The sequence below is a fragment of the Simochromis diagramma genome, unplaced genomic scaffold (assembly GCF_900408965.1).
Source record: "Simochromis diagramma unplaced genomic scaffold, fSimDia1.1 OVJJ01000487.1, whole genome shotgun sequence".
Classification (NCBI taxonomy): domain Eukaryota; kingdom Metazoa; phylum Chordata; class Actinopteri; order Cichliformes; family Cichlidae; genus Simochromis; species Simochromis diagramma.
This window is the reverse complement of record NW_024387305.1, coordinates 1414898-1440698: the sequence shown is the minus strand read 5'-3', so window position 1 is coordinate 1440698 and position 25801 is coordinate 1414898. Positions and strand designations below refer to the sequence as shown.

Here is a 25801-nt window from a genome sequence, read left to right as displayed (position 1 = left end):
CTTATATTTCCCAATGCTGCCCATCAAAACAATTTTGGCGCCCAGAGCGCAGACTGCTAGACTGTACCAACTAAACAAAAAGAAAGGCGAATAAACAGCAATAATAAAAGACCTAATGTTATGTCACAAACGTAACCTAACTGTAGATACACATTATATTATTGTTATATTTGAATTTTTACCTTTCATATGAATTATTTAGCTTCCCCACATGTAGGAATATAGTGCAAGTATATCCCTACAACCCAGTTTCACAAAATGGTATCATCCATTCTATCCCGCCCCCGCCGCCATTTTCCATGTTATTCTTTCCTGCCTTACAGTATTTTATGATTTTTAATGCAACAGTTTGATTGTTAAGTTTGGATTATTATAGTTGTGGTTTCTCCAGCTTGGCGCAGGGAGTGTTTCATCTCCAAATTTGCAGAGGGGACGCCCTGGATAAGCAGCCATGTATATTAAACAGGTAAGCTAACGAGACCAGACTGATGCGTGTTGCCGACTGTTACTGGTCTAATAACAAGATTTAGGCCAGCTTAACGTTTTTCCACTGAATGATAAATATATAGCTATCGAGGCTTCACTCAAAGTATAACGTTGATTGGATTGCAAAACTGCGCACAGGCACTCCATAAACGGCAAACGTTGTGTAGCTATCTAGCTAACGTTAGCTAGCGCTATTTGAATTAGTGTAGAAGTGAATTGCCTGTCCCCTCTCGAGATGCTAAGCTAACGCAACTAGGCCAGGCTTAGGTTTTCGGATTTATATGCTTCTTTTCATTGTTTTTATAACGTTTAATGTTGCATATGATGCAGAATACGAGAGTTTATTGTATAGTTGTCGGCTAACTCGGCATTGTTGATTTCAAACCTTCAAAAATGTCCTGAATGAAAGTAGCGGTAGACCATCAGAGTGACCATCAGCCAAGGCCCTGTTGCCTCGTTTTACCTGTGATGGTGCTATTCAGCATAAACAGTTTACACACCCTATGTTTACAAATATTCATAGACCCAGGAGCTCTTTGACCATGTTTAACTGTAGCATGTGGTTAAAATATTGCACTGAAACAGCTGATGTTGTAGTCGGTGTGTTCACGGTGGTCTCTGGTTCCCTGTGCAGGTGATCATTCAGGGGTTCCGAAGTTACAGGGACCAAACTGTGGTAGACCCTTTTAGCCCGAAGCACAATGTCATCGGTATGTGTTCATCCACATCTTTCCGTAATTATTTTGTATTGCACCTGAGTTGCTAATCAGGTTTTTCGGATACTTTGTCCTGTATGTCACCATATCCTCATTTTGTGTTTATTTTTCCCTTCGTCTTACAGTTGGGAGGAATGGATCAGGAAAAAGTAACTTTTTCTATGGTATGAAGCCTCAAAACTTACTGCAATATAGAATTCAAACATTTAGACTTCTAAGACTTTAACTCCCGTTCTCTCTCTCTCTTTTTTTTTTTTTTTTTTTTAGCCATCCAGTTTGTGCTCAGTGATGAATTCAGCCACCTGCGACCTGAACAACGCTTGGCCCTGCTCCATGTAAGTACAGGAAAATGTACTAGGAACATGAGCCTTTAGTGGGAAGCTATGAATGCAAGAATGCTTGCTAAATAACAGATTACTCTCAGTCAAAATCTTTGCATTTTTCTACCTGTGCCAATTGGCAAAAATGTTTTTTGTTTTGTTTTTTTAATTAACTTTTATCACAGTGTGAGTGATTTTGCTATAGCTTTGACTAAAACCTCTTTGGTAGATGCCAAAACTTCGTTGTGTAAAAATCTCTCTCTCTCTCTGTCACTGTAGGAGGGAACTGGTCCACGTGTCATTTCGGCTTTTGTGGAGATTATATTTGACAACTCTGACAACCGACTGCCGGTAGGAATGGCAAACATTTCAAATTTATTCTATTACTGTATTTTCTGCTTGATTCCATTGTGATATTATTTAAAAATTTCCATCGGCCTCTCAAGGAATGTGTGTATGTGTTAAATAAATGGTAACTGAGCAGCTTGTGGCTAAACGTGTATGATCATATAGCCTCTTTTCAGTGCTGATATTTGTTTCACAATTAAATTTGCATTATTGTTTACATTGGTTTGTATCAAAGTAAACCTCAAAATAAAAAAAGGAAAACACAATAAACTAAAATCCAAAAAACCAGCAACATCAACCCTTTTATGCTTTCTTTTGTAACAAGACTCTTAATCTTGGGTATTAAAATGGTGAACATCCTTATTCCAATTTAAGTTGTTCATTTCATATTGAATATTGAAGTCTCTCCTGGTGATGACTGTTATGAAGACCACTGATTGCACTGCGTTGCCTTCAGTACACACAGTCCTTCTTATTCTGATGATGAAGGCCGGATGTCTGTGAAATGTTGCAGCCTGGTGATACTGTGGCATAACCTGCCAATTATCGTCCTCTGTGTGACCCTCAGCTTGCCCAGTGATAAATGCATCTCTTTCTAGATTGACAAAGAGGAAGTCTCCCTTCGTCGTGTCATTGGAGCAAAGAAGGACCAGTACTTTTTAGACAAGAAGATGGTGACGTAAGTATTGCGAGGGATCAGCTGTCCATGTTAAATTTGCCAAAGGCCAATACTACATGTGCGATTCCATCTATTCTATGTACTCTTCTTGTTGCAGTAAGAATGATGTCATGAACCTTTTGGAGAGTGCTGGCTTCTCTCGGAGTAACCCCTACTACATTGTCAAGCAGGGAAAGGTGAGAGACAAGTGCAGTGCCAAGCCTAATTTAATGCACAGTAGTTTTTGGTGATGTGAAATGAATTTCATTCTTCAAGCAGTGGTCATTGGGTGGGTAGTTCTAGTCGAACAGACAGTAAAACAGTGTTGTCCTCACTATTTATTTACCTTAGTCTGTTTTCCAAAAACTAAGAGTATTAGTAGACTAAATAATTGATGTTAATTTAAAAAAATATATATAATCATGAATTAATTATAATCATTATCATTTGTTTTCTGATAGGAATATCTCAGAGGTACACCAGATATTTGGAAAATTTACCTTATGTTACTGTTTTATGTAGATCAACCAAATGGCCACAGCCCCTGACTCACAGCGTCTAAAGCTGCTGAGAGAGGTGGCAGGGACACGAGTGTATGATGAACGCAAAGAGGAGAGTATTTCCCTCATGAAGGAGACAGGTAAACGCTTTTGAATACCTTTCATTTTGTACAACCGTTGATTGGTAGATTTTAATTCATTAATGTTTTTAAATGTCTGAACAGTTTTGTTATTACATGACATCAGCTAGATTGTTTTGAAAAGGCTTTATAATGTATATCTATATGTACCATGTTTCATTAGCCTTAGGCAGGATTTGTAATTTGTGTCACATGTACTGTCGCCTCACAGCAAGAATGTTCCTGGTTCAAATCCATTCCAGGGCTTTCCTTCCTGCAGCATTTTAGTTTCATTGTTTGTGTGGTCGTCAAAGCACTTAAATGTATAGAAAAACGTACTCCGTTTCCACTGTCTTATAGCAGTACTGTCGGATTTCCATCACAGTCACAGTTGTGCATGACTGTAACACGTGGCATTGAATTGTTTCTATAACAGAAGTACTGTTTAATTTTGTATACCTTTGGTGAAGGAGTTACAAAGAGAAAAACCTGAAAACAATCCACTGTGTGTTTTCCTCAGAGGGGAAGCGAGAGAAGATCAATGAACTGCTGAAATACATCGAGGAGCGTCTGCACACCTTGGAAGATGAAAAGGAAGAACTGGCTCAGTACCAGAAGTGGGACAAAATGAGAAGAGCTTTGGAGTACACAATCTACAACCAGGAGCTGAATGAAACTCGTGCCAAGCTGGATGAGGTAATAAAGTTGTGAAAAACGTTGAAGTACACATGCAGAAAAAAACTGGATGAGGTAATAAAGTTGTGAAAAACGTTGAAGTACACATGCAGAAAAAAAACCACAAAACATAGACTTCTCTGTATTTTGATGCAGGCGTAAGAATGTAACGCAACCCATGTTGCAACCCAGTTGCATTATTTATGCAGTAAAACACGAATTCTATTGTCCTAGACTTCATTATAAACTTAATTAAATGTGAACAAATGCCAGTATCAAGTAGACTTTACTGCCTCAGTAACAAGACTTTTGTACTTTGTTTGGCTCTTTTAATAGTTGTCCACCAAGAGAGAAACCTGTGGAGACAAGTCCAGACAACTGCGTGATGCTCAGCAAGATGCCAGAGACAAAGTGGAGGTAAAGAAACAAAAAACCCCAACAACCATTGCTTGGCTTCAGTGAAATCTCATCACAGAATAATATTTAAGATGGTGTTACAGTATTTTGTAAATGACCGTGAATGATGTGTTTGTGCTCTGGTAATTGATCTACTTTGACATTTTTGTGTTTTAGTAACAAAGTCATTTGTTAATATTGTCAGGGTTTGATTTTGTTCAGTGCAACATTTTTTTTGTTCCTAAAGGTACCATAACCACAAAAAAATGCAATTAAATTTTACTTTTGTGTGTTATTTTCACATCTAATGTTTGTTGACCTCTTTTTTTTTTTTTTTTTTTTTTTCTTTCTTTCTCTAATATATCATTGCTTATCTAAATATATCACGCATTTCTAGATGGTTAATGTCATCAGCTCATCTTTGTGACCTTGTTAAATAAATGACGCATCATTTAGTCGCTGTAAAGGAAGTAGGTTGTTGTGGGTTTTTTTTTTTGTTTTGTTTTGTTTTGTTTTGTTTTCCCCTCATACACTGATTCTTTATTTTGGCTCTCTTTGTGTAGGAAACGGAGCGTGTTGTGCGAGAGCTGAAGTCTAAGATCTCTGCCATGAAGGAGGAGAGAGAGCAGCTGTCGGCAGAGCGCCAGGAGCAGATCAAGCAGAGGACCAAACTCGAGTTGAAGGCCAAGGACCTGCAGGACGAGCTGGCAGGCAACAGTGAACAGAGGGTACGGAAGCCTCCCATCTGCGTCACTCTAAACACGTGATGATGCACCAACCACACTCCCCCTGCCTCTTTCCCTTTACCATCTCTGTATAAAGAAAAGGCTGGCAGTTTTTTCTCTTTTAATCCACTCCACTCACCCCTGTTATAGCCGGAAATGTGGGTACCTTCCAGCCCCTCTGGTGTTGGCCAGAGGGGCCGATGGTGCGATATGGCAGCCTCGCTTCTGTCAGTCTGCTCCAGGGCAGCTGTGGCTACAACTGTAGCTTGCCTCCACCAGTGTGTGAATGTGAGAGTGAATGAATAGTGGAATTGTAAAGCGCTTTGAGGGTCTCGAAAAGCGCTATATAAATGCAATCCATTATTATTGTTGTTGTTGTTGTTATTATTATTATTATTATTATTATTATTATTATTACTTGTCCAAGGTTGCTTTACTTTTCAAGAATTTTGGCAAGGGTGTCTGTCAATTTTTCAGTCTGTTTATAAAACCAGAAATCCCCAAATCATGACTTATTTTATTTAGTATGGTGGGATATTACTCCGAGAATGTCCAAAAGAAAACAGCATAAAACTTAATCAGTAAACCAAAAGGCACTGATCCAAATATTCAAGTGCTTCATTCTTACAAAACTAATAATATGTGGTTTTGGTTAAGGTGTTTTAAAGGTATTTATTTCATTTAGCTGTAGCTGTTACTTGTCAGTTTAATATAACTATATTTTAATGTATGTAATCATGCATCCAGTATCTGTATAATATCTAATATCATGAGTAATATTAAAACAGGTCAACCAGTGCAAAAAAATGTGCAGTTGGCTTGTGGGATGGGATGAGAAGCAAAACGGAGTAAGCACCAGGTTGCATATCAGACTCTGCTTACAGCTCCACTATACATCATCCCTGGCATGAGGTTTCGTGTACAGAATTGGCATGCATCACTCTCCATATGGCTTGGTGTTTGTGTGCACATGTGAGTATGAAGACGATAATTATACATAACAGCTCTATTGGCTCAGTTTTTATGGTTCATGGTGGGTCCCAGGCAGCATGCTGGCTAGTGGTTGGATTAAGCCCACCTGGCTGCGGCTGGCACAACACCAGCCAAAAGTTATTGGAGCAAAATGAAAAGCCTCTCTAGCTACAGGGGATCCTGGTTTGATCAGCTTTGAGGTGGCTGATCAAACCACGGGGGAAAAAAAGTGAGCACAGCCATCTCACAAAGGAATTTGTCCAAATCAGTTGTCAGTTAGATTTTCTATTAATACTAGCACATTTTGGTTTACTGAATATTTATGCTTTTTTTATAGGACTCTCTTCCAGTAGATACCTTTTATATAAATCTGTTGTAAATGTGTTAGGGCTGTCGGTCTATTAAAATATTTAATTGCGATCAATCGCGTGATTGTCCATAGTTAACTCTCAGTTAATTGCAGATTTTTAAAAATGTATATATTTTATTACATTATCAGTGGTGTTTTTGGCCAGGAAGCGGTATTTAAGACTTCACGTACTACGGTGTTAACTCGATTCACATCGATTGTACAAATAATTTTGTTCTTCTCAAGGGAACCGTCTGGCAGAGCATTAAAGCTAAACTTGTTATTCAAACGACCCTTTTCTTCATCCATTTCTGCTTATCATTCACAATGTTCTGATGCTTCACTTCCAGACACCCCAATCTAAGGATGGTGGGCCACAGGTCACAGCCCAAGCACGCATGTGTTAATCAAAAGAAAATAGAGGTGTTAAAAGGAATAAGCATTAATGCGTTATTATCCTGTTAACTTTGACAGCCCTAAAAATATAAGTATACATTTTTCATAATTGTCATGAGGATTGTTTATTCTTCAACACTTTTCCTCACATGTAACTCTTCTTTTCTTAACCTTTCATTTTGTCAGATTTGTTGGATTAATAGTCTGCTCTTGATCTTCCAGAAACGCTTGTTGAAGGAGCGTCAGAAGCTCCTGGAGAAAATTGAGGAGAAACAAAAAGAGCTGCAGGAGACTGAACCCAAGTTCAACATGGTCAAGGAAAAGGAGGAGCGGGGCATCTCCAGGTAGGGATGACTCATTCTCAGTTATCATTCCCCGAGCAGGCGGTGACCGGGCGTGATTCAATGAGTCAGTCAACCCGAGTTAAATATAATTTGATAGTGAGAGATTAAAGGTGTCTTCACATGAGATATTTGCGAATTCCGTTGTAAAATTATTTTATTGCATGTGTTATACAAACATTTGAATACAGGAAGGAAGGAGAGCCAAAGAAAACTATCGGTTCAGTTTATAAATCTATCATCCCCCTTTGTTGTCTTGCAGATTAGCTCAAGCTACACAAGAGAGGACAGACTTGTATGCTAAGCAGGGTCGTGGCAGTCAGTTCACCTCTAAGGAAGAAAGGGACAAGTGGATCAAAAAGGAGTTGAAGTCTCTGGACCAGGCTATCAATGACAAAAAGAGGCAGATTGCTGCCATCCACAAAGACCTGGAGGACACAGAAGCAAACAAGGAGAAGAATCTCGAGCAGTACAACGTAAGATAATTCAAAATGTTTCAGACCTGCTTTTCCATGAAAAAGAATTGCACACTGAGTTTTGCTTTCCTGTCTTTTGTTGCTCTAGTTGAAATAACTAGCTATTCTTTTTTTCTGACACTGTTTTTACTGGAACATTTTAACCTATACTTATTTTTCCCTTTTATTTTGGTATTTTGCAGTCTTGTGCATACAGCTTGAAGAAGTGGTAAAAAAAATGTTTCTAGGGGATGCACTGGTGGGAAATTTTGAAAGGGGGAAACAAATCTTTATTATGAAGTTAACAGTTTGAGACTAAGCTTTTCATTACATGACTTGTGAACATTTGGTGCAAAATCCACAACAACAAAAAAGTGAAAAAAAAACAGTCAACAAGGCATAGACTTTCATTTGGCTCCTTAATTTTACACAGATTTAAAATAAATAATTTTGCATTTATTTATTTCGGATTAGTGGTGTGATATATGTCGTTTAGAAAAACATTTCTGCTGCTTTGATCTGACATCCTGGCAGGTTAATGTGTCTCACTTCAAACTTGTATCTTTAGAAACTCGATCAAGATCTGAATGAGGTCAAGACCCGTGTGGAGGAGCTGGACAAAAAGTATTATGAAGTGAAGAACAAGAAAGATGAACTGCAGAGCGAAAGAAAGTAAGGACCTCGTCTTTGTTTTTAATCTTCTCTCTGACCTCACATCTTTAAGATGTAAATGTATAAAATTCAGTCATATTTTAAACTTTTTTTAGTGTGCAGTTTTGATTAGTTTGACATCTCATGATAAAATGAAGCTTTACATAAGTCAGACCTGCATGTTGAATTGAGTTGAAAGGTTGTTGTTTAGCCTTTCTTTTAGCCAGTATGCTGTTTCCGCTTGGCAACCTTTAGATAGATGCCAGTGTATTGTCTCCTGTGAATGTCACCAGGCCTTCTCAGTCCACTTAAACAATGAGGTGTGTTTATGTAACACAAAGGATGATACCTCAGGCTTCTGCTGCCACAGTTTCCTTGCCTTTAAAAGGTCCTTCAGGGTGGTTGAATTGTGTCATGAGGCTTTTTAGTGAAAACGCGCAATATTGTTCCATGTTTCTTGAAGCACGACAAAGGCAGCATTCACATTCAGGCCTCTCCAGCTATTATTAGGAATGACACTCAAAACGCATAATTTGCCTTAAGCATAAAAAGAGGTTGTGATCTTTCTTTTTTTTTAAAACTGAATTCTATTAAATTCAGCAAGACCCTTATTACTGTCAGCATGTAAAACAGATTCCACGAATAGTTTGTGTATGTCAGATTTTTAATTATGCACCCATCACTGTGATCCGCTGCGCAGTCTGTCGGGTGAGAAGGCAAAATGACAGCTGCAAGCTATTAGTAGCATATCTAAAAATGAGAACAAATGATGAATTTACTCAAACCGAAACAATGAGATGGTTTGGCAGGGAATCGAGATGATATATATTTTTACTTGAGGATGATAGTTACAGTTTGCAATTAAAAACAGCTTGACTTGAAATTATGTGAAAGTGAATGAATATTTATGTTTAAATACATTCAAACTATGAATCAGCAGCTGTGTTGGTTTCATAATCTATTTCCAAGATGAAGGAATACAGAGATAAAAGATGTAACCCTTTATAAAAGAGAGTTTTAGTTTGAAGGGTTTTTTTTGTTTTTGTTTTAGTGTCATGACTGCACTTGCGTTTTAGTGCTTCTGGTGACATAAGTGTAACAGTGTGTGACTCTCTGTATCTGCCCAGCTACCTGTGGCGTGAGGAGAACGCAGAGCAGCAGGCTCTGGCAGCCAAACGAGAGGACCTGGAGAAAAAACAGCAGCTCCTCAGAGCAGCCACCGGCAAGGTCCGTGTCACTGTACATGACTGCGTAATTATTGACGTGCATAATGCAACTATAGGATCCCCAATGCTTCCACCTGGATACAAGTGAAAGTGTGACTGTGCATGTATGGGCACAGAAGTGGATGGGTTTTTTTTTCAGAGGATTGAATCCTTTTACTTGAACACACACACAGTACATGGATTTATCTTCCTCTTTCCCAGGATGTCACTTGTAAGCCACAGGTAGACCTGCCATTATAGTTCACACACGCACTTACATACAGAAGAGCTGTTAGTGAAGAAATGGGCAAGAGAAGATAAATCAAATCCCAAGTTTAAAAAAGAAAAAGAGGCCTCACTCTCTAAACGAGCCCACCTTAATACAGCGACCGACTCACTTTGTGACTCAGCCGGTTGTCAGAATAGATATATCAAATGGAATCATTCATCTGCTTCGCTACTGGCACCTTATGATAGCTAGCTAAATTTACATATGACTCACTCCTTTCTGCCTCATCCAGTCATTTCTTCGGGGCATATACATCAATCAAATATCACTTCTGAATAATGTCTGCCCAGATGAAAGGAGGCTGTGTGTAGCTTCATGGACAAATGTCCTACATTTATTTTTCTTACATTAGTCCCGGCTGACTCATCCGTCTCCAGCCTTTGATGGGCTGTATCTATCCCACATTTTTATATTCGCAGTGTATATTTCAGTGTAGGATTGCGCAATGGAGTTAATACAGACCTTTTTTTTTTTTTTTTTCATGGCTCATACAATATGAGTTTATTTTTCTGTGCTTTTTTGTGTGTGTTATTTTGCATACTGAGAATGTAGATCTTTGTCATAGTTAGAATTTGGTGCAGTTAGAAGGACTCAGTGTGGGCACTTTACTTCAACAGTAATGCCCTTTGTCTCGGATTCATTTCATAACAGAATTTTAAGGACTAACTGTGGGGCAGAGGGCCATTGTGTTGCTCCAGGATTTGATCTTTGCATTTTGTGGTTGATTGTATGAATGTGGATGTAAAGAGTGAGTTTACCACTCCAGATTAGGGAGGAGTTCAAGCATCTCATGATCTTGTTTAAAGGTGGAGGTAAAGTCAGAGATTGATGGATATGATGGTCTGTCATGCTGAAGAAGGAGCTGACCAGTCAGTCCGACTTCACTTTAATCTGTTTTATATTACATTAATCATTATTCCTTTTGTGTCACTTATGTTCCTCCAGGCCATCTTGAACGGTATTGACAGCATCAACAAAGTCCTTGAGCATTTCCGTCGGAAGGGCATCAACCAGCATGTCATCAATGGTTATCATGGCATCGTCATGAATAACTTTGAATGTGAGCCTGCTTTTTACACCTGCGTGGAGGTTACAGCTGGGACCAGGTGTGGTTTGCTTTTGTATTTTCATTCAAATGTCTGTGTAGGCTGAAATGAAAACAACACTTTCCGGCTCGAAGTCCTTTTATTATGCAAGATTATACAAATGTGCCCGGTGGGTAAAAGGAGCAGGTTGCTGCGTGGGAAGCCAGCAGCCCAGTCAGTTTAAAACATTTAGTCTGAAGTTACTCCCCCGTTTGTAGTATCAGTATACCATCTGCCTTGGGCTTTTTTATTATTGCTTTATTCTTCCTCTTTAGAACCTGTTTAAAATTTTTAAATATCAAATGGGAGTTTTCATGTTTACTCACAGAGCAGGTGTTGTAGATTTTACAAACAATTTATGATTTATAGTAAAAAATGACTTTTGGTGTTTTTTTTGTCTTTGTTTCTTTGTTTTTTTTAAGGCTGTTTTACCACATTGTGGAGACTGATGAAGTGAGCACTAAAATACTCATGGAGTTCAACAAAATGAACTTGCCTGGAGAAGTCACATTCCTACCTCTGAGCAAGCTGGACGTCAGAGACACCGCCTACCCAGAAACCAACGTAAGTACCTGACATGAATGGGCGCTTTGCATGTATTAAATTTTGAATGTACTAGCAAATAGTGGTATACAGTAATTGACAGTGGCAGTTAACATAAAAACTGCATTCAACTTTATTTATTTATTTATTTATTTATTTTTTTCATTTCCCTTTGTTCAGTCCTCTTCATTCCATTTTTCTCATCAAGATTTCTACTGACAAATTAGTTTCATTATTACCAATTTTGTTTGTTTGTTTCATTTTTCTCCATCAGGATGCCATCCCAATGATCAGCAAGCTCCGCTACAGTTCCAACTTTGACAAAGCCTTCAAGCACGTGTTTGGGAAGACCCTTATTTGTCGTAGCATGGAGGTTTCCACCCAGTTGGCAAGAGCTTTCACCATGGACTGTATTACTCTGGAGGGTAAGCTTTGCTGTGAAATGCAGTACAGCTTCAACAATTCTCAGTGCAAAATACTCCAATTGAGAACATTCATATCATTGTTTTGTTACTTCCTAGGTGACCAAGTCAGCCACCGTGGAGCTCTGACAGGAGGATACTATGATACCAGAAAGTCTCGCCTGGAGCTTCAGAAAGACATGAGGAAGGCTGAGGAGGAGCTGGGTGAGCTGGAGGCCAAACTCAATGAAAACCTGCGCAGGAACATTGAACATATCCTTTCTATTAAAACGTGTGGCGAGTTTGTTTATCATGTTGATGTTAGAGCGCTGTGTGTTGCTGTCCGTTGAGAGTATGAGCAAACTTGAAAGCTTCACTGAAGAATCGCATCATTAGTGGGGCAGAGTTTTGGCCCCCTGCTTAGACTTACTGACAATAGAAAAATGGCCTGGGTTTGACTGGAATACCGAGGAAAAAGGGAGTATGTGATTCAAGACTGAATTTGAAAATGACTAAACAGACATCTCCCACTTTGAAATGTTATGAAATTCATAAACACTGGAGACAGACAGTTAATAATCGGTATCTGTTAGATCCAAGTAGATTTTCTTTCCTTTTCAGGATAGAGATTGTGTTTGCCTGAAAGGTTTAAATCATGATGTACAGTTAAAACTAGCCTTTCTAAAATCGTTTTCATATTGACTTTTAAAGTAAACATTGCTTTGTGTTGACAACAGAAAACTTTGCACCCTCTTAGGACTAAAATTTTAATTTAAATTGGAGCTGTTTTCTGTATAAAAACTATGTTATTGAAAGTTACACCACCCTCATTCAATTATGCAGTGATGTCACATGGCTGAACCTTTGTTTTAATTGTGTATTAAATCAGTCTGGGTTGTGTAGCTACCTTAAGGCCAGTTGGAGCCTGGCTGGGACGCTGTGGCAGAGTTTAATCGGGTCAAGAAGGATTAGTGTGTGTTGGGTCATATCGGCCAGAGCCATGACTCACTGCTGGACAGCTCATGAAGGCCAAACAAGTGGATCACAGAGGATTTGTGTTTGCATGTGCGATGTATTTATGAATATGGTCACTTCCGGCCCAGTATGATTAAATGTCTGTTTGCACACCTGTGTTATGGTGTGTAGCTTCTCACTCACTCACAGCCAGTAAAGCGTATGCTGCTTGGTGTGTGCGCACCTGGTGATTACGTATATGTACGAGTCAGTAGGCGAAATGGGCATCTGTGCCGATGACATGGTGCTTCACTTCACTCCCCAGAGGAGTGAGTCAGAGAATGAATTAATTATTTAAGACACCTTGTTTTTCACTCTCCACCTCTGCCGTGTCAATAAGCATGAGCTCCCAGCCATTCCTTCCTTCCTTCTTTTAGTTGCCGTCTTCACTGTTCCATTACATTGCAGTGAAACTTCATACAGTTTTTATGTGAAACAGAAATTTTAAATGTACCTGATTTTATGTGGTTGTGCTAATTTATCTTGTTTTTCTATGGGGAAAAAAACAGTTTGCAGCCTGATATTATCTGTTCACATTTGTCAGATTATCTTTGAACATCTGTTTTCTCAGTCTTCTCTGGTCAGCAGGCAGGAAAATCCACTTTCCTTCAGTCCTTTTTATATCACTACATTGATTGGTCTCGGTGTTCATTGAGTCCTGGTAAACCTCAGAGGCCCACAGGAGTTTTGCAGTCCTTTGAAGATCAATAAGCCTGTCTGTTAAATTAACTTAATGATGAGCATGTGCAGCCCTTCTTAATCCTCTGCTTTGATTTTAGAGACACCTCCTTCCCTAAAAGCCCAATCACATTATTGGAGCACTAAATAGCCTACAACATGCCCCATGACTTTACTCATTATCTGATCAGTGTCTTTTGTGTGTCTGTCAGTACGATTACAGAAAATTTAACCAGGCTGAATTTCTTGAAACTTTGGGAAGAGGTGGTGTATGTGCGAAAGAAGAACCCTTTACATGCTTTAATTTTAGATCCAAGTCACTTAAAATAGCTGAATGTGACTTTGGCCTTGGCAGAAGATCAACTCTCTGAGTGCCCTTCCAGTTTTCTGCTTCAGCTTCAACAAAACTGTCTCTGTTGTTTAGGGATTCTGTGCCAAAGTGCTTAATTAAAGCTGAATCATTTCTTATCCTTTTTATTTAACCGTTTCAAGTAGTTTGGTTGACTAACAAAAACGAATAAATTAACAAAACCAAAAACTGACTTCTAAATGTGGAACCTTCTTCCTGTGGCATAAGAAGCACAACTGGTGATTTTAATCTCTAGTTCAAGACCTATTAGAAGAAAAGTATGACACTTAAACTAACAGGGTAATCAGGTGTTTATGTGCTATGTATTGTATCATTGTTCTGTGACATTCATTAATCTTGCACCAACTCATTTCTTTTTTCTTCTTTTGCTATAAGGGAAAATTTGTTTCTTTCTCAGCTTGGGGACTAGCAAAAGCACTGAAAACATTAATATCATTTTGGAAAGTGTATGTCACAAGTGTATTTTTAAGTGTATGTTACACTTTTTTACCTGGGGGTAATTTAATTGTTGCATTGCTACAGGTCACATCAAACTAGTTATATCAGATTGTTTGTGAGGTTTGAAATGTAGTGTTTACTCTTGTAAATATTGCAGTTTGCAGGTGTTTTCATTGTCTGGCATGTTTTATGTTAGTTTGTAATGTTTGCTCAGCTGAGTTGACATACAGTTGTATTTATTGTGTAAGTCACTAGTGTTTCAATGCTTGAATGGGTTTCATGGGCTGCATATCCAGGTTTCTTGCAGTCCCAGCACTTAACTTGCTTGGGGAAATGGTAATAACGATTTAACAATGCATCGCATCAGGGACCTTATAATAGGCACTGCAATATGACGTAACTGTGATTAGCTCAAGAGTGGCTATTAAGAAAAACTGAAAATGCTCGTCTGTAGTAAAAATTGGCATATACTTCCTTAACTGCCACCTCCACGTATCAACAATGAGATTGACCAACTGATGAATCAGATGCAGCAGATCGAGACACAGCAGAGGAAGTTTAAGGCGTCCAGAGACAGTATTCTGTCAGAAATGAAGATGCTGAAGGAGAAGAGGCAGCAGTCAGAGAAGACTTTCATGCCCAAGGTAATATTACCTCATTGTTGCAGTGTATTGTAACCTGTATAAAAACCCTGGGTTCAAGATCACTATGACCAGATTTTGTTATTGATGTTTGACTTGGTCTGTGCCTCAGGTTCAGCCTGTCCCCATTATTGTGTCTTAATGTTGCCCACTGCTGTTTAACATTCCTTCGTTCTTCCTCTCTCTCTCTGTCCAGCAACGCAGCCTTCAGAGTTTGGAGGCCAGCCTCCATGCCATGGAGTCCACCAGAGAGTCGCTGAAGGCGGAGCTCGGTACAGATTTGCTGTCTCAGCTCAGCCTGGAAGATCAGAGGCGTGTCGACGACCTCAACGATGAGATTCGTCAGTTGCAGCAGGTCAGTGGACACAGACTGTGTCTGTTGCAGCATTTGTGACAGTGTTTCTGCACTGTAAAGTAACTGACACACACACATGAATTTTCATTTGTGTAATTGTGCTATATCAGTTTACAGCAGTTGATTGCTCAAAACTTTATTGTGCAATTTATTCAGGTTTTTCAGGGGGGGAAATCACACTGATGTGAAAAAACAAAAAACGTATGTATCAACTGTGAGACATTTAAGAAAAATGTTCCAGTGAAATAATTACTGTCTTTTAGAAATGTGTTGAATCTGAAGTTGTGGCAGCATCCGTGCGTGCTTACATGGAGTTCAGAGAACATGCCGGTTACCTACATTTGTTTCTCAGTGTCCTTTCGCTTTCTGCCTCCTCCTAATGTATTCACATGCTCTGACTGAGGTGAGAGAAGCAGGCAGCAGCTGTGTGTGGGATGTTCCTGTGATACAGCATTGCCCTGTCTTTCTCTTTCACGGCCAGCTGCTCTCGGCTTTCCCCTCATTGAACTTTCAGCCATTCCTGCCATCGTTGTGCAACAACTCCGCCCCCACAACATGAAGCCTTTCATATATGGTTCTGTTATGTTTGCTGTTGTCAGATTATATTACCTGCAACAGAACTCCTGGTTTAGTTTTCATGGGTTTTGGTTAATATGATATTTGCTTCGACATAAGTGGGCAAAGACTTCCTTTACATAACATTCACTGATAACTGTCGCTGAGGCAGATAAGTGTATACACAATTTTTATTTATTTATTTTTAGCAGATTGTATTCTGTGTAGACTGAACAGTTAGTTGCTCTCATCTTAGGATTGTCAGGATGTTTATAAAGGCAGAAACTGCAACATTGGCTTTTAGATAAATGACTATCACTCCTCACACATCCGTCACTCTGACAGCACCATTTCATGCAAGAGATTTCTTTTATGTGATAAACAAAGCAAGAAAAACCCATTCAAATATCAAATCACTGGTATTTCAACACATAGTGAAAATATCACATAAGTAACTTTTGTGCTTCGATGTCTTTATTCACTTGCAGGACAACAGACAGTTGCTGAATGAGAGAATCAAGCTTGAGGGCATCATGACCAGAGTGGAAACATATCTCAATGAGAACTTAAGGAAACGTCTTGACCAAGTGGAGCAGGTACATCATCCCTTTAAGCACTTTGCTTGTAGATTATGTTTGTCACATGATCTATATGTGTATGTTTGTTGAATTATTTCCCTTTTCATATTAACAAAGTCAGATTATTTTAAGTTCTGATTCTTTGTTTTCTGCTGTTAAATTGTGGTCTGTTACAAATTCATTCTTGGATATAGCTGATTTAATTATAAATAATGTTTTCATTTTCTAGGTAGAGGGGTGTTTGAATTACCCTCCCTTTTTATTTATTCTACTATTTTGATGTTCCCTCACTTTGTATTTCACAGGAGCTAAACGAGCTGCGTGAGACGGAGGGAGGCACGGTGCTCACGGCCACAACCTCTGAGCTGGACGGCATCAACAAACGTGTTAAAGAGACTTTAGCTCGATCAGAAGGTATGTGGTTTTTAATTTATTGATATGTTTGTCAGTACTACTGTTCATATGTTGGGATAAAATAGTCACTGCTGTGGTTGTGGCTACATTTATAACACATATATAGAAGCTCATGTATTATTTTACTAACAGGACAGTTTATACCTACTTAAAAGTGGTTTAAGTTAGATTAGGTTTCACTTTAGACATAATCACTTACAGGGGATCCTGTTGGTGTATTTTTAATGGTTGCTCCACTATTGTAATTGTTTGCTTTCATTAAATGTAAGTCTGTCTTACAGTTGTCCAGAAGTTAAAGTTAAATTTATGAAGAAAATGCCTGAAAGCATGTGTTTTGGAGCCAGTATTTACAGTGTTTAAATTCACTGTACTCTGGACTGCAGCATAAGTTTTAATTTTATTATGATCACAAAGAAAAGTATTTTTAAAGAGTTTTTAGTATTTAAAGTAAATTACTGATTTTTGTCATTAAAGACCAGGAAAAATAATGAAAATGTTATTTTTCAGGGCAGGAAGGGTTTTTGAAAATGAAATAAACCCAAAAAGCCATGGACACTTGATTTAAAAATACACATGAAATAATGTGACTCAGTTAAAACCTTTTTTACAGTAATTATATAGGACACAATATTCAGTTATTTTTTTTTATTAAACATCATTGAGCTAATATAAAGGGTGGATCAAGTATCTGGGTCTTCTGCTGTCACAAAGGCTTTGCCCTTAAAGCATAGCTGACAGCTGTAAATAATACTTTAACAACTAGGTTCACTGTCTGCTCTAGTGTTCGAGAGGAGAGGCTGCAGCTGGACTTTAAATTATACCTTAACTTTTGACGTTGACTTTTAAGTCTTATTTTTTCATCTATAGATAGGCTATAGGTAAATATCTGTAGCTATGTAGTGCTCATTACTGCACATTTCCGGGTAAAATGAAAGCAAAGAAAAAAAATCAAATCGTTCCAGTCTTCTATCTCTTATGCTTAGTTAATTTATTACCTGTCTGGCTCAATTTATTGTTGTCATTTGAGTGTAAATTGAGAAACTGTAGGATGCCTTCATTGAGTTGGTACTGCCAGCAGATGGTGAGAATGGCTGTGATGCCTTCGAATCACAATTTGGATAATATGTTTTTGCACAGACTGCCTGGTCGCACATTTGTATAAATGTTCTATAAATGTGGTGCAGTGACTCAGAGGTGATAAAATGCAGTTGTCAAAAAGCACTTGTTTCTGAATACCCTTAATTTGCATGGATTCATATTTCATCATTGGCACTAACTAATTAAAGGCATTCACAGCATCATCCTTTTCTTATGTAGGCGCTATATTCAGTCATCCACTCTTGACTATTGTCAGTTTTACCTTTGTTCCAAAAAAGAAAGAAGAAAAATCTTAATTTCTTCTTTCTTTAAATGAAAGAAAGAGACATTGTCTCCCTTTTTGTAGGTTGTTGAGAAAAGGCTCTAAAGACAAATGATGTAATCGCTTCTGCTGAACAAAGATGACACAAAGTCTTACGAGCCATCTTGAAACTAAGGATATACGAGAGTGGTCGACAAAATAATTAAAAGTTGCAGGCCTTCGCTAGATGGCACTTAAAATAGTCAGTTTAAGTAATTATTCGTATTTTAGTGAGTTACAACATCTCAAAGATCTTTCCAGCCGTGATCTTTGCAGCACCTTTCTCTCTCTGGTCTGTGACAAGTTGGAAATCAAAGGAGGTGGCAGTGCTACAAACTTGGTGCGTTCTCCTTTGATCAAGGAAAGAAAAGTCGAGGCTTTCAGTGTGTAACCGCATTCAGCAAAGGTGTGTGGATGTGGATGGGTTTTACACTGCCAGTACACTGGCTAGCATTGGCTACTGTTGGCAAACTCATCTGAAAGTGCATGCATGTTGTGCCGCACATGTCAGCAGCATTTAAAATGTTACATCATCAAAGAAAGTAACCACTCAAATCTAATTCAATAAAAGGCTCAAACAGTCCACCCAAAATCAGTTGGTAAAAAACTTCCCCTTACCATCTTTGTTGTTTTTTTTTTGTTTGTTTGTTTTTCCCAGACTAAGCAAATTGCAGTAACTATTAAAGAAAGTAATTATTTTTTTAAGTCAGTAATTCGGCAGTATACTATGATATACTAGATAAAAATCTAACCCATATCACCTCCTCAAATGTCTTTCCCAGATCTGGATTCTCTGATTGACAAGACTGAGGCGGAGATCAAGGAGCACATAAAGAGCATGGAGCGATGGAAGAACATAGAGAAGGAGCAGAATGACGCCATCAACCATGACACAAAGGAGCTGGAGAAAATGACCAACAGACAGGGCATGCTGCTCAAGAAGAAAGAGGAGTGCATGAAGAAAATCAGAGAGCTCGGCTCGCTGCCTCAGGAGGCGTTTGAGAAATACCAGACCCTCACACTCAAACAGGTACACCTTGCCACACACACGCGCTCACACACAGTGCTTAATGATGTTATATGCTCGCCGCTGGCTTTAAAATATCTTTTCTTTTCTTTTTTTATCAGCCAGCCCTAGCACTTTTCAGACATGTAGTGTACAGTGTTATTTTTCAGTGGGAGTTTATTAAAATATGACATTTATTATTTTCAGAGGGGAAATTGTTCTGCCTTTTACATGCTCAATGGAAACAAAGCACTGGGGGCTTTTATTTTCACTGGGAGCTGGGAGTCATGCTCAGTCACTTTAAACTAACAAGTTTCAGTGGGAAAGTGTCAAAAACAGAATAAAATGCATTTTAAACATAGAGTAAGGCACAGTTCATTGAAAAACAAGATACACAAAAAAGAAAAGCAGTTTTAGTATGAGTAGAAATACACATATGTACAGCATCTCACATGTGAGTTGAAGTGCAAATAGGCAGAAACTGACACAGTGATAATGATGTCTATGCTATGAGCAGATGAGGTAAGTGATAATAGAGAGAGAAAAATCAGAGATTATAATAATCCATCTATCCTGGAAAGAACAGATGGAGTGATGTAAAAGAGCACTGTTGTGCATGTGTTAAAGTGTTTGTAAGAGTCCCACCTCCCATACACAATGGAGAGGAGTTATAGAGTCACAGTGAGACAAATATCTTCTGTAGCACTCAGACCTGTACCTCAGGGCAATGAGGCTTTTACTGTATTTGCTGTGGTGACCAGTCAGGGAAGCATGCACAGGGTAGAATGGATTTTCCATGATGCTGAAGACTTTCTTCAGCATCCTGCTCTCAGACACATACAGAGTCTTAAGTTCTACTCCTAAAACTGGCCCAGCTTTCCTGATCAGCTTGTTGGACCTTCTTAAAGACAACTTCAGCGTTCCTGGACCAGTCACAATTCACTGTCTATGCGTATCTGTTGTCCTCAGCCACCTCTTAATCTAACTCCTTGGTGCTGCCAGGAGAATAGGAGGAACCTGTTTCCTATTGGCTAAAATCAGTGGCTTAGTATTAGTGATGGCAAGCTGTAGATTAGCTCACACCATCTATAAAACTGTCCACCACTCTGCTGTACTTCTGTACATCAGTTATGCAATGAAACCCTCTCAATTCTCGGAGAGGGGCTCATACCAGCCGGGGTATGCCCAAAGTAACGTCCTATTGATCCCGTCCCAAAACACCATCCACCCACATCCACACAAAGACAGCAAAGAGCATAATTCTCACAGTGTTTGCAGTTATTTCAAAGAGGGAGTGTGCTGGGTGCAGGAACCAGTTGATGGCATCTTCCATGTGTTGTTTAGAGTGACTTTATATGAATAGATAGACTGGTAAAGATAATAATTATTCATTTTAATTTAATTGGTTTCACTTAAGAAGGAAATATGTACAATATTAACTGTTAGCTTAGTTAGCATAGCAGTAGCTATAAACCTATGTGCGGTACATCAGTCTCATGTCTTGCACTTGAACTATGTTTAACTGCACTGTCCCTTTAAATAAATAAATTCAAAATTCAAATTCATAAAGCTAATATGAATCGGCAGTCCCTTGGCAAGTTACATGCATAGGATCAGAAAGAGTAAATCACAAAACATCCACACACCCACTGTGGATCACTCGAGTCATTGGACACACTGACATATTATTCATTACTTTATGAAGTTGAATTGGTGATTGTACAAAATACATTCAAATCATTACTTTAGCACACATTTAACAGACACAGAACAACACTAGCTTGGAATCACGTTACTGTCTGCCTGATTATTTTAGGTCCAAAATGTATTCCCACCAATGTTCATTAGCTTGTAACCTTTGTTCTGGGGTTCAGCTGAGTAGAGAGCCTTGCTCCTGAAAAGCTGTTGGCATCAGCGAGAGTAAATTGGTGACCTGAAAGACAGTATCCTGCAAAGCAGCGCAATCTTACAGGAACAGTTTTATTTCACATGTTAGCCATTACAGCAGCAACACAAACAATAATGAAATAGCTGGGTTGAGGTCAGTCTTTATGTGCATTTTGTCCCCCAAATCCATTTAGAAATATCTGCACATACACATGCAGCCAGAGCCAGGTCTCTTTAGGAATAAAGCCCAAGGCCATCACATCCCACCCACTCACTAGTGACTCACTAGACACTGGGGGTAAAGACTGTGTGTTGAGTGGACTTGGCTGCTTCTTTCATAAGTGTCTGAGTGCGCACACTATGTGTGTGTCTATGCGTGTGTGCTTGTGTAAGCCCCCCTCCTCAACAATGCCGAAAATAGGCTCGCTTGCTCATAAACACTCCATATAGTTAATCTTTCTCCACAGGACACTGCTTGAGGGCATGATGGTGCCATTGATTGCAGAAGTGGTTGAGAGAGCCATGTAATAATGGCACTTGGTTATTAGTGATTCAAAGACATGAATTTATAGTTTGAGAGTTTGGAGAGACAGTGAGACACTTTCAGGCTAGACTAAACTAGATCTTAATTGATCAGGCCTTGTCCTCTTTCAGATATGAATAAAAGGTGCAAAACGCGTCCATGAAATGCATAATGAATGTATGTTTAGTTAAACATGTGAAACTCATTTTCTAGCATTACGAAACCTGTCCTTGAGTGGAAAAATAATCTGAAAATATAAGTACTGAGCAACATTTCCTGAAAGTGTAGTTGTAACATCAAAGCAAAATTGCCAAATTAGTGAGTTCAGGTTTTAAAAACATAATAATTAAAACAAGCATGTATGCATTTTTTATTATTATTTTTTTTTTTACATTAGTGGCTTTCTGTGTGCATCACTTAATATACTATTATTTCACAAAAAGTATTGTTTTCTGAAAGATGGATGGATGAATGCACAAGCAATCTAAATTATAACTTTGAAAGAGAGCATGTTTTGAGGAGTAATTTAAAATGATACTGATTTAAAGCAGATCTGATCTTGCCTGGAACTAATGATGTATTGTATTCCACTTTTTTTCCTCTCCTCCAACAGTTGTTCAGAAAACTGGAGCAGTGCAACACTGAGCTGAAGAAGTACAGCCATGTCAACAAAAAGGCTCTAGACCAGTTTGTCAACTTCTCCGAGCAGAAGGAAAAGCTAATCAAGCGTCAGGATGAGCTGGACCGTGGCTACAAATCCATCATGGAGCTCATGAATGTCTTGGAGCTGCGCAAGTACGAGGCCATTCAGCTCACCTTCAAACAGGTACATTGCAGCTCAGACTCTGATTAAAATCTTCAATGATACAAGTCCATGGTTTTTACCTTAGACCTGTATGTAAATCACCCACATTTTTGGGGGGAAGCAGAAGTGATCTTATTTGGACAAGCAGTGCTAACTTACCAGCCAAAGCTAGCACACTTCATACGTAAATCGTAGGATTGTAAATTCCTGGTAAGACACTAATAACACACTATAATTTCACACACCCAAAACTGGAGCAAATCTTTCTTGGGCAGACTGTTAGTACACCCAGTTACACAAAAGCTACATTAAAAATGCTTCAGAAGCTACAAACATGGTTGAGTGGTCCAGTGTGGTGACCCCACTTCAACTGAGGTGAAACCTAGAAGATGGCAAGAGGTTTATCCCTGAAGAAGTTCAACACTAATTTAAAGCATTTTCTCAGAATGTGAAAAAATTCATCAAAATGTGACTAAAATTCACTTTCTATCTCTTCTTACCTTCTGCTCCTCTCAGGTGTCGAAGAACTTCAGTGAGGTTTTCCAGAAACTGGTGCCGGGTGGCAAAGCTACACTGGTGATGAAGAAAGGTGATGCTGAAGGAAGCCAGTCTCAGGATGAAGGAGAGGGGGGTGCTGACAGCGAGAGGGGCTCCGGTTCACAGAGTAGCGTTCCCTCCGTGGACCAGTTCACTGGAGTCGGCATCAGGGTGGGAGTCTTTTTCAGTTCAGTTGTTTTATCTGCTGTTAGTTGACGGGCTTTACTGATTACCATTTATAAATCAGCTTTTTAAAAAAATGAATGGAAGATAATCAAATAAGAAGATGCTATAAGTAAGCAAAATGTTTCAGCTCTTTAGTTTTTCTCATTATATAAAGTTTCATCATTTCTGAGGTAGAATTGTGCTTCTTGAGTACCCTCAGTGTATTGAGTTTCCTTGAGTCTTTGTTTGGAAACATGTGAATGTGTATTTCTGGACTGTTATGATTTCTGGTCCTCCCACACAGAGAAAGAACCAAGGTGAGATTGGTCATGCAATGAGTAATGCGCAGTCCTCTTAGGGCTAAATTTATCTTTATCATTATCAGAGCTGTTGTAACATTGCAGAGGATTTGTTTAACTTCATGAATCAGAGACTCTTATAATAAAGTTCTTACAGTAAAGAAATTGATTTCTCTGTTTTTGTTTCAAGTAAAGTTTGATGGTCTAATTTGATGCACATGTCCTGCGTAGGTGTCCTTCACCGGGAAGCAGGGCGAGATGAGAGAGATGCAGCAGCTGTCTGGAGGTCAGAAGTCTCTGGTGGCTTTGGCTCTGATATTTGCCATCCAGAAGTGTGACCCTGCTCCTTTCTACCTGTTTGATGAGATCGACCAGGCCCTGGACGCACAGCACAGAAAGGCTGTCTCAGGTAACGATGAGTTATGTGTCTACACAGATTAAATGATGGCAATTTAATCCCTATGGCTTAGTAGGGTTGATTAATAAAAATACCTCTCATCATTGATCGCAGTCTCCTCTGTAGTAAGAGTAGGTAGAAGGTGGACGATAGCCTGGAGAGGTGGAGGTATGTCCTGGAGAGAAGACAAATGAAAGCTAGTAGAAGTAGGAGATGAGCATCAGGGGTGAAAGGGAAGGCTTATGAAACTGTAGTGAGACCTGGTGCGATGCATGGTTTGGAGAAAATATTACTGACCAAAAGAAAGTTAAAATGACAGTTGCTGAAATATTGGAAACTTTATTCAAAGCAAACCTTCCTTCTTATTGCAGATATGATTGTTGAGCTGGCTGGCCACGCCCAGTTCATCACCACCACCTTCAGACCTGAGCTGCTCGAATCTGCTGACAAGTTCTATGGTGTCAAATTCAGAAACAAGGTGAGGCCTCTTCCTTCGAGTCGCTGTATATCTACTGAGAGTCAGACTATGCTCCAGGATTAACAAGTTTTAAACGTACCTGAGCAAGTTTTCTCACAATCGTCGGTGATCGTTTACAGCGTGATGATGTTTCTGAGAATTCAAATGCATTTGACTTTTTTTTTTTTTTCTCCCAATAGTAGGTGGTGATTTTATTTTATTTATTTTTTTACAACAATAGCAAGAAAAATAAGTCTTAAGAGAGGCTGCTCATTTGTTCTCACACAGCCCAGCCTACTAAAGTCAGTGGGGGGAAAAAACAACTATTTTCTTCACTTTAGCTTTAGCTCAAGGGAGAAAATGCAGTGGTGGTGACAGTGTTGTAAACATAATTTTGCATTCTGTTCAAACTCCATTTGTCTTAAATCAATAGCATTCAAAGTTCATTTGTGTCTTTGTTCTCCGTCAGAAAAGTGATAGTAATTTCTTTTGTGTCTGTCTCTTAAGAAAAACGATTACTGCTCAGTCGGTGCAGCATTGATTAGTCATTAACTGTCTCTGTGTTTTTTAGGTGAGTCACATCGACGTGATCACAGCGGAGCAGGCCAAAGACTTTGTGGAGGATGACACCACCCATGGTTAAGAGTCTCCTGCTCTTTATCGTCCTCTCGGCCCCCACCTCCAGCCCCTCTTCCTCCATCTCTACAGCGCACTGCAAACCTCAAAGGCCTCCAAAACAGGGCCCAAACACAGACATATCCCACTCAGTCCAAAAACCTTTTTATAGTCGTGTTAAACATAAACAACACAGGAAGTCTCAGCTTCTTGTGACGTCCTTGTGATTAAGATGTAATTTAATTCATGCCCAGAAACCCCAACTGACCATTACTCATATTTAGAGTTAAATCTTCAAAGGCTGATACGAAAAATCTGGAGGACAAAATGCGGCTATGTTGATAATCTTTAAGCTGACGGACTTGATGTGAATCAGCCTCATTATAGATGACAGTTAAGAGAGGTGTAGTTATTTTACACTGAAAAAAAAAGGTTCTGAAGGGAGCACTTCATGTTTGTGTTACTGCGATGATTTATTTTAGCCGAATTTTGGTAATCTGTCATCCAATGATAAAAGCACCAGAGATGTAACCCTTCAGGATCTTTCCTCTTGTGTACAGTTGAGTGTTTTGATATGACTTGGATGAATCTTTGGGGGCCTTAGGCTCATCTGGATGTGTTCATTCTTACTCTGGTTTCTGTAATGTATACTCTTTGTACTCATGAAATATTACTTCTGTCACAAAAGCCACTTGGCTTAAAATGTTCAAAGCTTGTGGTTCCCTTTTTATGCTTGTATTCTGTCAATTCTGGTCTTGAGGTCATTTCAATATATGAAGTTTAATTCCAAAACAACAGATACCCATTTGGGAACCAACACATCCTCCTAACAAGAATGTTTGTGAAACCTGACCGTGTCCACTTGGGTTCAGTACTCGGTCAGTCGCTGTTTTCTAGAAAGCCAAGATGTTATTAATCTTAAATTTCCTTCATGGAGTCTTTGTTTGGGATTGAACTCCTCATATGTTGTACCTTGTTTCAAAGCTTTCTTTTTTTTAATGTTTGTGTTCCTTTTTATGTAATAAGAAAACAGAAAAA

General features: G+C 38.9%; 1 protein-coding gene across 1 annotated transcript; it reads left to right on the top strand.

The window, feature by feature from the left end:
• Positions 1 to 285: 285 nt before the first annotated feature.
• Positions 286 to 25801, top strand: smc3 (structural maintenance of chromosomes 3). The gene is made up of 29 exons (XM_040004490.1): positions 286 to 466; positions 1121 to 1196; positions 1328 to 1366; positions 1470 to 1537; positions 1802 to 1873; positions 2470 to 2549; positions 2647 to 2725; positions 3051 to 3168; positions 3668 to 3843; positions 4159 to 4239; positions 4782 to 4946; positions 6883 to 7004; positions 7264 to 7477; positions 8025 to 8128; positions 9235 to 9334; positions 10547 to 10707; positions 11109 to 11250; positions 11504 to 11654; positions 11751 to 11903; positions 14623 to 14774; positions 14968 to 15126; positions 16170 to 16277; positions 16565 to 16673; positions 18855 to 19102; positions 22102 to 22314; positions 22810 to 23001; positions 23526 to 23703; positions 24063 to 24169; positions 24720 to 25801. Exons 1-29 carry the CDS (start codon positions 452 to 454, stop codon positions 24789 to 24791), a joined length of 3654 nt encoding a protein of 1217 aa, XP_039860424.1. The 5' UTR covers positions 286 to 451; the 3' UTR covers positions 24792 to 25801.

Coding starts and splice junctions, on each gene's coding strand:
- smc3 (XM_040004490.1), top strand. Junction 1,367..1,469: donor AAAAAGTAACTTTTTCTATG/GTATGAAGCCTC, acceptor TTTTTTTTTTAG/CCATCCAGTTTGTGCTCAGT. Junction 24,170..24,719: donor GTGTCAAATTCAGAAACAAG/GTGAGGCCTCTT, acceptor TGTGTTTTTTAG/GTGAGTCACATCGACGTGAT.